Source organism: Nicotiana sylvestris, chromosome 8 (assembly GCF_000393655.2).
Source record: "Nicotiana sylvestris chromosome 8, ASM39365v2, whole genome shotgun sequence".
Lineage (NCBI taxonomy): Eukaryota > Viridiplantae > Streptophyta > Magnoliopsida > Solanales > Solanaceae > Nicotiana > Nicotiana sylvestris.
This window is the reverse complement of record NC_091064.1, coordinates 32,567,787-32,584,540: the sequence shown is the minus strand read 5'-3', so window position 1 is coordinate 32,584,540 and position 16,754 is coordinate 32,567,787. Positions and strand designations below refer to the sequence as shown.

Below are 16,754 nucleotides of genomic sequence, written 5' to 3'. Positions count from 1 at the left end.
GTCCGATTGCATTTCCTTAGCCGGAAATAAAAATACTGAATCTCTGAATCATGCACTGAGTAAAACCTCCTTTCAGGTAATTCACTGCCTCGACACATAGACAAACATCCTACCATTACACAACACTGTGTGATAGCAACACACGAATTGTCATAAGAATCAATGGCAAATCTCAAAACCTTAGGTAATACTGATACTAAGTTGAAACGGCAGAATGACCTTCCGCAAGGCGACGACAATAGCCCAATCAAGTACGCGAGGAGAAACATCCTGCACCACATCTATAGTACCATTACAATTCTTCGATTCCCAATTTATAACAAGCAGTTCACGTCGTATAAGATTGAATAGGAAGAAAATTAAGGCATAAGCCTTAAAGGAATCAAATCGCATGATGAGAAATCAAGAAGGGAAGTGCTCCTAACAGCCCTGTAGCCTCTCGAAGATAATTACAGACGTCTCTGTATCGATCCGAAAGACTCTACTAGACTCACTCATGACTCGTGAGACCTAAGTGAACCTAGTGCTCTGATACCATGTTGTCATGACCCAAAATCCATTAAAGGTCGTGATGGCACCTAGCACCGCTATCAGGCAAGCCAAAAATAAATAATTAACTTGGTTCTCATTTTAGTATTTTTGAAATCATAATTTCCTCAATTAAAAGATAAGTGATATAATTCACAGAGTAAATGATAATATTTTTACAATTACAATACTGAACAACCCATAAATGTCCCCAAAACTCGGTGGCACCAGTGCATTAGCATCAACTAGGGAGTGAGATAAAATACAGTATCTGTCCGGAATACAAATTAGATGGAAAAATGTATACATGACTCTGAAGGAGACTCTGCTGGCTGCGGATCGTAACATAGGATGCAGCTCACCTAAGTCCCCGCATAAACCACGCCTTTGCGCCCACAAGGCCACTAGACATATATGTAGTTGTACAAAAATGTGCAGCAAGAGTAGTATGAGTACGTAAATCTGTCTAACCTTTAAGAAGTACTGGCGAAAGGTCGACTCTGACACTTACTATGGGTTGACAATAAAGTGTTGATATTATGTTTAAGCATGGAATACATAACATAGCTAAAAATCCAATAATCAGAAATAATCAATAATTCTCTTTACTAATAGAAATTCCCAAATTCATTTTTTTATCATTTAACAATTTATATCCCAAGCCAATAAAGCAATGTTAATTATTATTAGTTCCAAAGAGTTATCATGCGCAAGTCATGCCGAGGTCGTACGACCTGATCCAACATATAAATATAAACTGTGCACAACCGAGGATCGAACGACACAAACCAACATATAAATATAAATTATGCACTACCGAGGGTCGAACAACATGAACCATAGATGCATCTATTAACCTATCGAAACGAACGACCCGCTCCCATGACAGTAGTGGAAACTTACCCCACTCGCGGAATATATTTGTTACACGGTTGCGCATAGATTTCTTAAGCTATTATAATATTATTCAATTTGTTTTCAAAAATACAAAATTCAAATGAAAACTTTCAAGTCTCGAAATCCTCAATTTCAACTCTTTTCAAGGTATTTAATAAGCATACTCGATCTTAATTCTTTCAAGGTAAATAACAAATATAATCAAATAATGGTATCAACAAGGCATGGTATAAATCTAAAACTACCCGTACATAGGCATAATTAGTAGCTACGTGCGGACTCTCGTTACCTAGTGCATACGTAGCCCCCACGAATAGAAACACATATTAACTAAATTCACCTATGGGGTTAATTCCCTCTTACAAGGTTAGAAAAGAGACTTACCTCGCTTCGAAGTTCCAAGCCTTTCCAACAACTCAAACCGATGTCCAACGCTCCAAAACTAGTCAATAAATGTACAAATCCATAAATATATACTCCAGCACTTATTATAATCCAATTTACAATAATTTCCAACTCTGATCGAAAAAGTCGATAAAATCAATTCTCGGGCACACGTGCCCGGATTTTAAATTTTTTTGAAGATAAACATTACCCATAACATCACGAACTCAAATATATAATTTATTCATAATTCCATGCCCAAATTCGTGGTCAAAATTCAAAAATACCAAATTCTAGGTTTCCTACCAAAACTCCAAATTTTCACTTATTTTTCATGAATTTCCATGTTAAAATTTATATATAATCCAAGTATTTAACTTGTGATATGTGGGAATCACTTACCTTGACATAGATGATGAAGATGGAGGTCCAAAATCGCTTCTAGATCGGCTCCCATCCAAAAAATGAGATGAAATGAGCCAAACCCATTTTTGCAAACTTATACACCGCCCAGGCAACCCTTCTTCGCATCCACGGGCCTCCCATCGCGTTCGTGATGAACAAAATTCTCAAAAGCCATTTCCAAACTCTTCTCAGATAGCCTCTAGTATAATAGTCATAACTTTTTGTACAAAACGTCAAATGACAAATGGTTTAACTTTCTGAAAACTAGATACCAAGATCTACAACTTTTATGTTTTGGTCATCTCCCAATTTCTTGTATATTTCGAGATATATGCTGCGAAAGTCAGCCCTATGCAATACAAATTTCTTCTTCATCTTTCTGGACAGCCTATAGTGTACCAGCTATAACTTTTCGTACAGAAATCCAAATGCTAAATGGTTTACATTTCTGAATACTTAACACAAAGGGCTACAACTTTTGTTTGAATCATCTCCAAATTCCTTATAGATTGTGAGATATGAGCCTCCGAAGTCAGACCTGTGCAACAGAAATTTTCTTCTTCGCGAACGCGAGAGTCTCGTTGCGAACGCGAAGAACAAAATTCCAGAAGTCAAATCCTTCTTCGCGAACGCGAAGAACAACACCAGACATTAGAAAATCAGTATCCAAAGTAGCCCAAAATGATCCAAAACACACCCGAGACCCCCGGGAGCCCAACCAAATATACCAACAATTCCTAAAACAACATACAAACTTAGTCGAGGCCTCAAATCACATCAAACTTCGCTAAAAACACGATTTACACCCCAATCAAGCCTAATGAAACTAAAAAATTTCAACTTCTACATTCGATCTCGAAACCTATCAAATCAAGTCCGATTGACCTCAAATTTTTCACGCAAGTCACATTTGACATTTCGAACCTACTATAACTTTCGGAATCGGAATTCGAATCGGATATCAAAAAGTCCACTCCCGGTCAAACTTCCCAAAAACCTTCAAATTTCTAAATTTCGCCAAATAACCCCAAAATGACCTACGGGCCTCCAAATCCACATCCGGACGCGCTCCTAACACTAGAATCACCATACGGAGCTATTACATGCTCGGCATTCCAAACAAACATCGATAACATTGAAATACACTTCAACCCAAATTCATGAAATTCTTCCAAAGTATCAACTTTTCACAATAGGCATCGAAACGCTCTCGGGTCATCCAAAACCCGATCCAAACATACGCCTAAGTCCAAAATTATCATATGAACCTGTTGGAACTTTCAAATCACGCAAGGTCATTTACTCAAAAATCACACCTTAGTCAATTTTTCAACTTAAAGCTCCCGAAATGAGAATTTTCTTTCCAAATTAACTCTGAACTTCCCGAAATTCAATTCCGACCACACGTACAAGTCATAATACCTTAAATGAAGCAACTCATGGCCCCAAACCGTCGAACGATGCGCTAGTGTTCAAAACGACTGGTCGGGTCGTTACATATTGCCTAGTTCATCTTAATATGCACATCTCAATTCAAGTAACCTTTGAACGGGTTAATAATTTGCTCGTTTATGTTAATTCAGCTCATGTTAATCCAATCAAGTTTTGATGGTATCCGCCCTTTTGACAACTTCAGTTCTAAGAATATATATATGATATTTACATTACCAAAATATATCATGAGCTTTCAGATATTCTCAGAAATAGTATTACTCCCTCCGTTTCAGTTTATGTGAACCTATTTACTTTTTGGTTCGTTCGAAAAAGAATGACTCCTTTCTAAATTTGGAAACAATTTAGCTTAAACTTTTAATTCTACCATTAACGAGAAGCTTTTATAACCACACAAATACTCTGGACCTCATTTTTACTTGTTTAGGACCATAAATTCCAAAAGTCTTTATTTTTTCTTAAATTTCGTACCCAATCAAACAAGTTCACATAAATTGGAACGGATGGAATATTAAGTTCTCACTCTGACCGCTGCATTACTGTATGCGATGGCAAGTATATATTTATATATTTTATTTTAACTTAAACTGCCAACAATAAAAAGTGGGCCTAGTAGTGTGCTAACATAGCCAAATTGGAACAAAGTAACACCATAATGAGATACGTTTATCATCGGTTACATGTCAAACGATTAAAGTCCAATAAAACAACTCAAATGGCTGGCGTTTCACGTGGAAAAAAAAAAAACATGGCTAGCACAACTTTTGTCCGGTCAATCAACAATGAATAGAAGGGAAAAACTTACTCTGCACCAAATGTATACACCCGGACATTAAACAGACAATACATATCACTTTGTTTAGCTAGAATTATTAGTATTTAATTATAGTTAACTAATTTTGAAATATATTAAATATAATAATATTCTATTAAAATACTTAATATTTCCACATCTCTGTGACGGTACATTTTTGTTTTTGTGCAACCAAGGCCATCATCGGCCATTACGCCATTACCAACATAATTTTTTTCCTTGTACTTGCTGTAAATATAATTAGTTATACCCTAAATGCTCCTGCAAAAGTTGTCTTATTAATTATTTTGTACTTTTCACCAAATAAGTTTAAGCAGGATATTGATGTGAATAGAAATGGGAAACATACAGGAACAAAGCAACTCTTGCATATTTTTTATGGCTGTGTTTATTCAAAGCGAACTACTATTTAAAGCTTAGGGGTGTACGATTCTAGTTTTTTAAGTTATTGAATTTTGAATTAATAATTTCTACATATTCAATGAATTTCTTAAAATAAATATATAAAATTTGGTTCGAAACTATTGAATTCGACCGAATCCATTATCTAAATTCTAGCTTTGTCACCTGTGTATATCCTTCATAACCAATAAGCAACTACTTAGTCCTTCATAATAATATCAGTTTGCGCATTACTTTGAAATTAGAGTGCTAGCATATGATCTTGCTGAATTCTTGTATGAAAAAGAAAAAAAAATTAACTTAATACACATTAATACTATAAAGAATTGTTTTACTATTAGTATGTTTTAATGTATTGTAGCATATAAGTTCTCTTACTTTAACAGTCACTCATTCTATGGAGAGGTATTTTATGTCTTGATAATATAAGTGTTTTTACATGACTAGTGTATCACTACCTTTCTTTGATCTCCCTTCTCGGACAAGGAAGAGAATGATAATGGACCACAAATGGTAGACGCGTGATTGATTCGAGGATCTTATGTACACAGTGAAGCGAACCCTTTTATCGTGCTGCATTTTAATGAGAATGGAGTAACATAGCAAATGTATAGAGATGTAGGAATATTCTAGAAGGTTCTTGATTATTGAAGTTAGTTAAGTGAGTTAGTTAGATAGTTAGTGGATAATAGCTTGTCACGACCCGGATTTCCCACCATCGGGTGTCGTGATGACGCCTACTATCGGAACTAAGCAAGCCAAATATATAAAATATTTTTCCTGCTTTCTTCCAAACAATATAATAAACGAGACAAAATCTAAGCGGAAGACTTTAAATTTAAAGCAACTGAAAACCAAAAGTGCGGAAGTTTGAACCAAAATGCTACCCAGAGTCTGGTGTCACTAGCTCACGGACTACTACAGAATACTACAATCAATGTCTGAAGGGAAAATATATCATGTTTGTCTGATACAAGATAAACAAACAAAAAAACATGGAAAAGGGACTTCGGCCTGCGAACGCCAGCTAGGCTACCTCGAGAGTCCCTGGACTGAAGATAGCTCCCAGAAGTCCTACTGCTGCGGTCCGTAAGCTGCTCCCTGATCTGTGCACAAAAATGCACAGAGTGTAGCATCAGCACAACCGACCCCATGTGCTGGTAAGTGCCTGGCCTAACCCCGGCGAAGTAGTGACGAGGCTAGACAGTACCTACCACAATTAACCTGTACAGATATATATACAACAAGTGCAAGAAAACAATAACAAGATAATACAAAGTAAAACTGGGAGGGGACATGCTATCGGGGAGTAACAGATAAAAATGAAATATCGGAAATAAACAGAAGAAACTCCGGTTTCCATGATATATATATATATATATATATATATATATATATACATAGTGGACGGCGTTCCATACGATACCATAATATCAAACATAAGTGGACGGCGTGCCACACGATCCCATAGTATAGTATATAAGTGGACGGCGTGCCACACGATCCCATAATATCATATATAAGTGGACGGCGTGCCACACGATCCCATAATATCATATATAAGTGGACGGCGTGCCACACGATCCCATAATATCATATATAAGTGGACGGCGTGCCACACGATCCCATAATATCATATATAAGTGGACGGCGTGCCACACGATCCCATAATATCATATATAAGTGGACGGCGTGCCACACGATCCCATAATATCATATATAAGTGGACGGCGTGCCACACGATCCCATAATATAGATCGTAATATCTGACTTCATATAGTAGACCCCTTCAGGGGAGAATAACAACTCAATACCTTTAACCCGGCAAGGGTAGAGCTAACAACCCAAAATATCCCGACAAGGGAGAATATATATATCAGTCTACACATCCCGGCAAGGGAGTATTCACAACACATTCTCCTTTTAAATCATTCTTCCTCAACCGTTCACATTATATGAAACTTATCAAATAAACAAGGAGCTTGTGTCACATTATTCGAATTAAAAGCAATCAAGACTCACGGTCATGCTAGACTCCGGTGCATAGATAACCGTCACCATGCCTATACACCGTACTCCACATTAGCAAGTAGCAAATAACATCCTAATCCTATTCCCTCAAGCCAAAGTTAGAACAAACACTTACCTCGAATGCTCCAAACTCAACTCACGCTTCTAGTATAGCTTTACCTCTTGATTCCACCACCAATCCGCTCGAATCTAGTCATAAGTTACTTAATCACATTAATAATTACTAAATGAATCATCCCCAATGCATGAAAATAGATTTTTCAAGGTTTTTTCCCAAAAAGGTCAAAAATACCCCCGGACCCACGTGGTCGAAACTCGAGGTTCGGACCAAAACCCGGTTACCCATTCCCCCATGAATCCCAATATATGATTTGTTTTTAAATCGGACCCCAAATTGAGGTCCAACTTCTCAATTTGTAGAAAACCTAGGTTCTACCCAAAACACCCAATTTTTCCCATGAAAATCTTTGATTTGAAGTTGAAATTATGTTAAAAGATGTTAAGGAATAAAGAAATTAAGTTAGAAATCACTTACCAATCGTTTTGGAGAAAAAAAGTTGTTTGGAAAATCGCCTCTTAGGTTTTGGGTTTTTGAAAAGTGAAAAATGACTGAGATTTTCCGAACTTGTATACCTTTCTGAGGACCTGGTGCGGACCGCACAAAAATGTGTTGCGGCCGCGCCGAGTGGGAGAAAAAATTGGGGCTTCTCTGAACCCTTCCAGCGCGGACCGCACTGTTTTGGTGCGCGGCCGCGCTGGTTGACCTGAAACCCTAGCCCTCAGACTCAGCCACGCGGACCGCACAGAAAGGCATCGCGGCCGTGCGGCTCCAGCGCGGACCGCGAGGAAATGACCGCGGCCGCGCTGGTGTCTGCAACACCTGAACCTGCATTTCTTAAGTCCAAGACCTCCTGGGCCCCATTCAAAACTCACTCGAGCCCTGGGGACTCCAAACCAAACATGCACACAACCTTAAAGACATCTTACGGACTTACTCGTGCGATCAAATCGCCAAAATAACATCATATACATAGGATCAAGCCTCAAACACATGATTTTCTTTCTTCAACTTTCATAACTCAAATTCTCCATTTTTAGTCCGAAACACGTCATATGACGTCCGTTTTTAGCCAAACTTTACAGATAGTGCTTAACACATATTTAAGACTTGTACCGGGCGTCGGAACCAAAATACGAGCCCGATACCTATATTTTCTAACCCCTTTTTCATTTCAAATTTTCATATCAAATTTCAGAAAAACAATTTCTTTCAAAAATTCATTTCTCGGGCTTGGGACCTCAGAATTTGATTCCGGGCACACGCCCAAGTCCCATATTTTTCTACGGACCCTCCGGGACCGTCGAATCACAGGTCCGGGTCCGTTTACCCAAAATGTTGACCGAAGTCAACATTATGCATATTAATACCAAAATTCATCAAATGTTTCACATAATTCACATATTCTAACATAAAAACTTTCCGGATACGCGCCCGAACTATGCACGCCAATCGAGGCAACTAAAAGCGAGGTTTTCAAGGCCTCAAAAGTGCGGAACAAGGAAGAACTACGGTGATGACCCTTCGGGTCGTCACATAGCTACTCATTTAGCATTTTTCTATATATTTGTATATACTGTACAAACTGACATTTAACAAAAATGAAGTATTCTCTCTTCTTCTTCTTCTAATTTTTTTATCTCTAAGTTCTTCATCAATTCTCGTCCAGAAATTAGGGTTAATGAATTGATCCTAATTCCACATGGTAACAGAGCACTCATCGCAATTGCGAGTGTGAATTACTGGTTTTGGAAGATCCTGCTCTATATACAAGCAAATCACAGAAATTGAGAGCTCAACAATGGCGGCAAGAACAGAATTGGATCATAATCATCCACTTTTCCTCTATCCTTCTGATACGACAGGTGCACCGATTATATCGATCCAGCTGACTGGTTCAGATAATTACACTACTTGGAGTAGAGCGATGGAGATCCAATTGCTTGGAAAGAACAAGCTAGGACTGGTCGATATGACTCTGAGAAAGGGTGATTTTGAAGATGAACTACGTCATCAATAGGATCGTTGTAACGCAATAGTCCTACTATGGATAATGAGTTCAGTGTCGAATGAATTGATAACAGGAATAGTCTATGCCAAAAATGCTACGGCTATTTGGGAAGATCTGAGGGAGCGATTTGACAAAGTAAATACTTCACGAGTCTATGAACTGCACAAAGGAATAGCAACAATTATGCAAGGTATTGACAATGTATCAGTGTATTTCTCTAAATTGTGCAATCTATGGGATGAATTTGATAATATGATACCACCTCCATGTGATTGTCCAAGATCTAAAAATTTTATTGAGTTCATGCAACAACAGAAAGTTTTACAATTCCTAATGAGATTAAATGAAACATACGAGCAAGCTAGGAGCCAGATTTTGATGACTAGTCCAACTCCAAGCATTACCAAAGCATACTCAATGCTAGTTGAAAGAGTGAACCAGAGGACAATAGCTAACACTACAATAACAGGGGATGGAAATGAACCTGCAGCCCTTCTAGCTGGTAAAAACGATACATATTAGAACTATCAAAAGCCATGGAGGAATTGGAATGTTCAATGTGATTATTGCAAGATGAAGAGACACACAAAGGAAGGGTGCTACAAGCTGATTGGGTATCCGGCAGGTTTCAAAGGACAAAGGAAGATGAACATGAACACTGCATACAATGTGTGTGCTGAAAATACTAATCCAAACACAGGTGCTGGGAATGCAGGAAACATTAGGCAATTTGATGGATGTAACAAAAGAGAAATGGCTAGAGCACCACAACTGACTACAGAGCAATATGAACAAATAATGAAGATGCTGAACCTCAATATCAATCATGAACAAGCAAAGGAGAATATGGCTAACATAACAGGTAATACTGTTTACTCATTTCTTGTTGATGTAGCAAAGACTCATTGGATAATAGATACAAGTGCAACCAATCATATGGTTGAAGATTTGAGATTATTAATTAAATTTGTACGCGATTTAAAGGATATTAAGAGATATTGAAGCAGTTGATGTTAGAGACACTAAGAAGGTCAGTTTGCCAAATAGAGAAATAGCAGATGTTACACATATTGGTAACTGCAGAATAACAGGAACAAGGGAGGTTAAAAATATCCTGTTTATACCAAATTTTCAATACAATCTCATGTCTGTTTCCAAAGTTACAAGGGACCTTAGATGCTTAGTTGCATTCTACCCTGATTTTTGTTGGTTCCAGGACCTCCTTCATTGGGAAAGTGAAGGGTATTGGTAAAGAAAGGAATGGACTTTATTTGCTGGTCTCACAGGCAAATAATGCAGCAGAACTAAAGGAAGGGAGAATGCAAGGGGATTAACAACACAGGAGAATAAAGTAGAGGCAGCTATCTACTACAACAGACTGGGACATGTTTCAGAAGGACCTATGAAGCAACTTCTAGGATAAAATTTAGATACTTGTCGACATGTAGTAGATAAAGGTGAAGTGTGTCTACTAGCTAAGCATCACAGACCATCTTTTTCTTTGAGTACTAGTAGATCAAATAAAGTGTTTGAACTGTTACACTTGGATGTATGAGGACCTTATACTACACCAACTTTTGATGGAAATAGGTATTTCCTCACTATTGTAGATGACTATTCTCGTGTGACATGGATTTTTTTGTTAAAACTAAAGTTAGATGTCATCATAATTCTAAGAAATTTTGTTAGAATGGTTGATACTCAATTTAATGTTGTGATTAAAACGATTAGATCAGATAATGGAGGGGAGTTTGTGAACTTAGGAATACATGAACTATGTGAAACAATGGGAATTGTGCACCAAAGAACATGTGTATACACACCCCAACAGAATGGGATGGCAAAAAGAAAGCACAGACATTTGCTTGAGGTTGCTAGAGCAATAAAGTTTCAGGGATACATTCCTCTCAAGTTTTGGGGTCATTGCATTTTAGCTGCTGCTTATGTGATAAACAGACTGCCATCTATAGTCCTTCAAGGGAAATCACCCTATGAGGTCTTCTTTAACAAGAAACCTTCTATCACGTACTTAAAAACTATAGGATGTCTATTTTATGCTGCTACCTTACCTAAAGGAGATAAATTTACAAGTCGGGCAATACAGTCAGTGTTTATGGGTTATTCTAATGTGACTAAAGGATACATTCTGTATGATATATCAAAAAATGTGTTCTTTACCAACAGAGATGTTACTTTTAGGGATGATGTATTCCTATTTCAATTGTAGTCAGCAGAGGCAAGTCAGACAGTAGATCCCTTTTCTCATCAAGGGTGATCACAGTATGCCAATGCCTACAACAACAGCAGACCATGATGTCAATGTGCCCACAATCACTGCTACAATATGTCCACCAGCATTGACCTCAGATACCAACACCATAGTTGATAACACCACAGATGATACTGCATCTGTCCATGACTTCTAGAATGTTCCCATACCTGAAGATGCACCTGAGATTGAGCCACCTGATTAGAAGCCCCCATAGAAGAGACTCCACTGCCAAGCTTGGCTGACACCAATGTGGCTTCACCTCCACTTCCAAGTTATGCTGACACCAATGCGCCTTTAAGAAGATCTCAAAGAGAATCCAAGGAACTTGTATGGTTGATTGATTATGTCACCAACAGAATTAGATCCTCAGCTAGCTCAAAACTATATCCTATTGAAGAATCTGTCACATATGGCAGATTATCTTCATCTCATTAGTTGTATCTTGGAGCTTTTTCGGCAACCACAGAGCCTAAGAACTTTCAGCATGCTTCTCAAGATCAAAGGTGGGTAGATGCAATGTAGGCAGAAATTCAAGCATTACAAGAGAATAACACTTGGGAATTAGTCAAGTTACAAGTAGGAAAGAGGGATATATGATGCAAATGAGTATACAAGGTAAAGCTCAAGGCCAATGGTGAAATGGAGAGATTTAAAACCAGGTTAGTAGCTAAAGACTATAATCAGAAAGAAGGTTTGGACTATAATGAGACCTTCTCATCAGTAGTTAAAATAGCCACTATCAGGACTGTTCTTTCACTTATTGCTGTGCATAATTGGTTCATTCACCAATTAGATGTATACAATGCTTTCTTGCAAGAGGACCTTCATTATGAATTCTATATGGAGTTGCCACAAGGTTTTACAAGTCAGGGGGAGTCTGGTATGGTATGCAGACTTGTAAAATCCCTCTATGGACTTAAACAAGCTAGGAGGCAATGGAATTTGAAACTGACAGAAGCCCTTCTATCTTCTGGTTTTCATCAAAGCAATTTGAATCACTCATTATTCATTAGTCGATAGGGCTCAGATATTGTAGTGATCCTAGTCTATGTGGATGACATGCTAGTGACAGGAAGTAATCTACAGCTAATTGAAGCCACCAAAAATTCATTGCATCAGCCCTTCAAAATCAAAGATTTAGGAGAGCTGAAATATTTTCTTGGAATAGAATTCAGTAAGTTAAAGAAAGGCATATTAATCAATCAGAGTTAATATGCCTTGGAAATAATATCTGACTTGGGGCTAACAGGTGCTAAACTAGCATGGACTCTTTTGGAGGCAAATATAAAGCTGGCAGTACCAGAACTTGACAAATTAACAGGGGTCGAAGATGATATACTAATGAATGACATAGGGCAATACCAAAGGCTTATTGGCAAGCTGCTATACTTGACATTCACCAGACCTGATATAGCGTTTTCAGTGCAGATACTTAGCCAATTTCTACAGAGTCCTAAGAAGTCTCATTGGGAAGCAACCTTGAGAGTGGTCAGGTATATTAAAAGAGAACCAGACATGGGTATTCTGTTGAGCAGCAACACATTGAGTGTATACTATGATGCAGATTGGGCATCTTGTCCCAACATAAGGAAATCAATATCAGGTTTTATAGTGAAGTATGGAGAATCACTACTCTCTTGGAAATCGAAGAAGCAGAATACAGTTTCTAAGAGTTCTGCTGAAGCTGAATACAGAAGCATGACTACTGCTATCTCAGAGGTAGTTTGGTTGGCAACACTTTTGAAGGAACTTGGGACCAATGTGGAACTACAAATTGAGATATACAGTGATAGTAAGGCCGCATTGCAGATTGCAGCCAACCCTGTATTTCACGAAAGGACAAAGCATATAGAAATAGATTGCCATTTCATCATGCAGAAGATTCAGGAAGGACTAATCAAGACAAAGCATGTGGGCACTCGAGATCAAGAAGCAGACATCTTAACAAAAGGGTTAGCAAGGCCACAACATGAGCATCTTGTAGGCAAGCTAGGAGTGCTAAACATTTTTGCACCACCTAGCTTGAGAAGGAGTAACATAGCAAGTGTATATTGATGTACTAATATTTTAGAAGGTTCTAGATTATTGAAGTTAGTTAAGTGAGTTAGTTAAATAGTTAGTGGATAATAGCTATTTAGCATTTTTCTATATATTTGCATATATTGTACAAACCGACATTTAACAGAAATGAAGTATTCTCTCTTCTTTTTCTTCTTCTTCTTCTGATATTTTCTCTCTCTAAGTTCTTCATCAATTCTCTTCCAGAAATTAGGGTTCATGAATTGATCCTAATTCCACACATTTTCTATAACGGATCTCCCCCCTCCACCCCTCCCCTTACTCCACTAATGCATCATACTTGAGCGGTTCGAGGAGAAGAAAAATATGCAGCTTGCTTGAGGCTTTTTCGAGGGATCTTTCCTTTCTTCTCTACATTCTCAATACCCTCCGCACTTTGGAAAAGAGCTATCCCTGACGCTATATATAGTGGTAGCAATGCTTTCTACACAATCTAATATTAGAATAGATGAGGAAGGCCTCATTGTCTATATATTCACAAAAGCTAGCTTCTCTATTCTTCAAATATTAGTCTTGAGTTCATTCTTGATAATAAGATAACTAAAACAACATAAAGGAGACTGACCTATACATATGACTTCTTTCTTTTTTCTCTTCAACAAGGTTAACAGATATTACATGCATTAGGATTCTCTTCCATGCTATGGTGAACTTGGTAAGATGTGTGCATGGGAGGATAATATGGCCTATAAGCAGCTTGTAGATAAGGTTGTGGTTGTGGCAAAAATATCCTTTGTGGATGTGGCTGTGGTTTCTTCTCTTCTTCTTTTTTGGGTTCTTTCTTTTCTCCTTCTTTTTTAGGCTCTTCTTTTTTTGCTTCCTCCTTGGGTGGTTCTTTTTTCTTTGCTTCCTCTTTAGCTGGTTCCTCTTTCTTAGGTTCTTCTTTGGGTGGCTCTTCTTTCTTTGGTTCCTCTTTAGGTGGCTCATCCTCTTTCTTCATTTCTTCCTTTTTAGTTTCTTCTTTTTTAGTTTCTTCTTTTTTTTTTGGTTCTTTGATTGGTCCTACTATAAGTATCTCTGCCCACCAAAACTTGCGCAATTTGCTCACTACACTTACTGGATCAACTGTCCCAATGATGGTTAATATCTTACCTTTCATATCCATCGAAATCTCATCAATTCCTACAAGAGCTCAACATCAAATTCATTTGGTTAAGCTCATGGAAGAAGGAAGGAAGACTAAGGATACTCATAGTTTTGAACAAAACTCTATAAATGATGATTTTATTCTCAAAACTCAAATTCAAATTTTTTTATTAATGATAAAGGATATTAACACTATACCACAACCTAGGATGGCAATAGTTATAACACCTTTTGCACGTCTTTTATAGCTCCATGCAAAAGCACATGGTCATATTAATGAAGTTCGCCTCAACTCATGCACCAAGACATTCCAAGCAAAAAGTACTAGTATTAGTAAACTATATTAAAGCAAAAATATTTCTCTATTTGCTCAAAAAATTCATTACCGCTCTGTATTTAGCTAGGCAAAGTGACACTACTACGTTAAACTGTTTTAGTGGGGAACAACTTAGAAGGACAGTGGACCCATTTGACGTGGCGTCATGCTGGAATCAACTTAGAAAAGTTTACTGTTTCTTTTTCCTTTTCCTAATCAGTACAAACTAGAAATCAATTAATTGCCATATTATGGTCACTACCACTCCAATTCACCTAACACAGTATTATCAACTACTAAATTTATTCAATTTTACTGCTCTTTTTTCTTCTTCCTAATCAGTACAAACTAAAAATCAATTGCCAGTAACAGTAAAAAAAACATCGCGCATTATCTACTTACCAAACTAGAAATAGGATCTTCACCATTCACCTAACCTTTTAGTAGCAACCCAATACGTGAACTAATTTTTTTCAACTTATAGCTAAATTAAAGCACTCTAAATCAAAAAAAATTATTATTATTATTTTAGATAATAATTACCGGCGATCAATGTCTACACCAAATCAAAAAATTTAATCTTAGCTGTTAAAGGTTAAAATAAAAATAAAAATTATTTAACCATATTTAAATGATAAATTTGTATGAGAAAAACATGCCTTGCATCTAATAATTTGATTGGAATATTGAGGATAAATTTTCACCTACTCGATTATGTCAAAAGAAAAAGCGGGGTTTGGGATACAAGATTTAACGCTTCCAATTTTCGATGCAAATTTAAATTTTGATTTTAAAATTTAAAGAAGTATGAAAAAACACAATTTTTTATAGTTAAAGTATTTTAAGATATATTCGGAAAAAATTGCTTTAACTCCCAAACTATTAACGAAACAGGGAGTATCATCTTTTATTCCAAAATCTTAACTAGTGAAAAATGAAAATTCAGAAAATAGAATTTTTAAAACCTGAAACAGCAGAGACTGTCTTCAAGGCCTTCCGCTTTTCTCTAGCATCTTCTAAATCCACTTTTATCAGGATACGTTTCTGGAAAAATAAGAGATTAAAAAGAAAAAATTAGAAAGTAAAGATGAAAATCAGTACCCAAAAGTCTACAGAATAAAAGATATTAATTAAACAAAAGAAAAAGAATATCCAAAAATCCATATAGTATTCAATGCAAAAGATGACACCCTGAGATGTTGTATTCCGAAAATGGAAGAAAGGAAAATTCATTTACGTCCGTGCTATATGCTATATTGTTCAGACTCTTCAAAAATATTTCTGGGTGCGAGTCTGATCCTCCAAAAAGAGTGTATTTGTGGAAGATCCAACACAGGTAGGTACGATAACATAGAGAATCCGTGCAACATAAATTATATGTATAAAGAGAAATGATGATCAAAGAGGAATAAAGAATCAAACCTTCATCTTAAAGAGAGAATGGAATCTGAAGAAACAGCTACAAAGAGAAATCAAAGGAAGAAGAAGAAGAAATGAGGTGTCAGTAATAATGAGAAAGAGACACTGATTGTAGTTTTTCGCTAAATGGTTACTACGAGTGGTTTTGAAGGGATAATTATAACAGAACAATACCAACAATTTCCGAATCAAAACAAAAAGTGCAGAATAAGAGAGAGAAAAAGAAAATGGTTGCAACTTGGAAGATTGTGTGTTGGGTAAATAAGAGGAGTAAAACCTCACCCTGCAAGTTGTATTTATACCAAATCATATAGTTTACTATATTTAAGTAAATAATTAACGCAATAGTTTGTATTAATTAATTATTAGAATAACAATGTATATAAAAATACATATTGAATTAATACAAATATTTTGTGCGAATGAAAAAATTTCTGATAATTAATAGCAGGATATGAGGTTATAGGATTCGTAGTACACTGAAGAAAGGTGACAGCAGGAAGATCTTAAAACCAGCAGTAGCAAAGGGTAAAAAGAAGTTCTGCTTTTCGACGTGGGCGATGATTAAGGCCAATATGTCTATTCCCCAATTTTATTCAT

The 16,754-nt window shown here is 36.8% G+C and overlaps 2 protein-coding genes across 3 annotated transcripts; one reads left to right on the top strand and one right to left on the bottom strand.

The window, feature by feature from the left end:
• Window positions 1-5,701: 5,701 nt before the first annotated feature.
• Window positions 5,702-16,416, bottom strand: LOC104223021 (heavy metal-associated isoprenylated plant protein 39-like). 2 transcript variants are annotated; one of them, XM_070153085.1, is made up of 4 exons: window positions 16,158-16,416; window positions 15,701-15,779; window positions 13,899-14,455; window positions 5,702-5,988 (listed from the first exon to the last, which is right to left on the bottom strand). In XM_070153085.1, the coding sequence occupies exons 1-3, from the start codon at window positions 16,161-16,163 to the stop codon at window positions 13,938-13,940; spliced, it is 603 nt and encodes a 200-aa protein (XP_070009186.1). In that variant the 5' UTR covers window positions 16,164-16,416; the 3' UTR covers window positions 5,702-5,988; window positions 13,899-13,937. The 2 variants fall into 2 exon arrangements, with proteins under 2 accessions (XP_070009186.1, XP_009772677.1); XM_009774375.2 differs by lacking the exon at window positions 5,702-5,988 and having other exon boundaries at window positions 13,808-14,455.
• On the top strand, window positions 8,773-9,504 carry LOC138874887 (uncharacterized). The gene is made up of 2 exons (XM_070153676.1): window positions 8,773-8,959; window positions 9,056-9,504. Exons 1-2 carry the CDS (start codon window positions 8,773-8,775, stop codon window positions 9,502-9,504), a joined length of 636 nt encoding a protein of 211 aa, XP_070009777.1.
• Window positions 16,417-16,754: the final 338 nt, after the last annotated feature.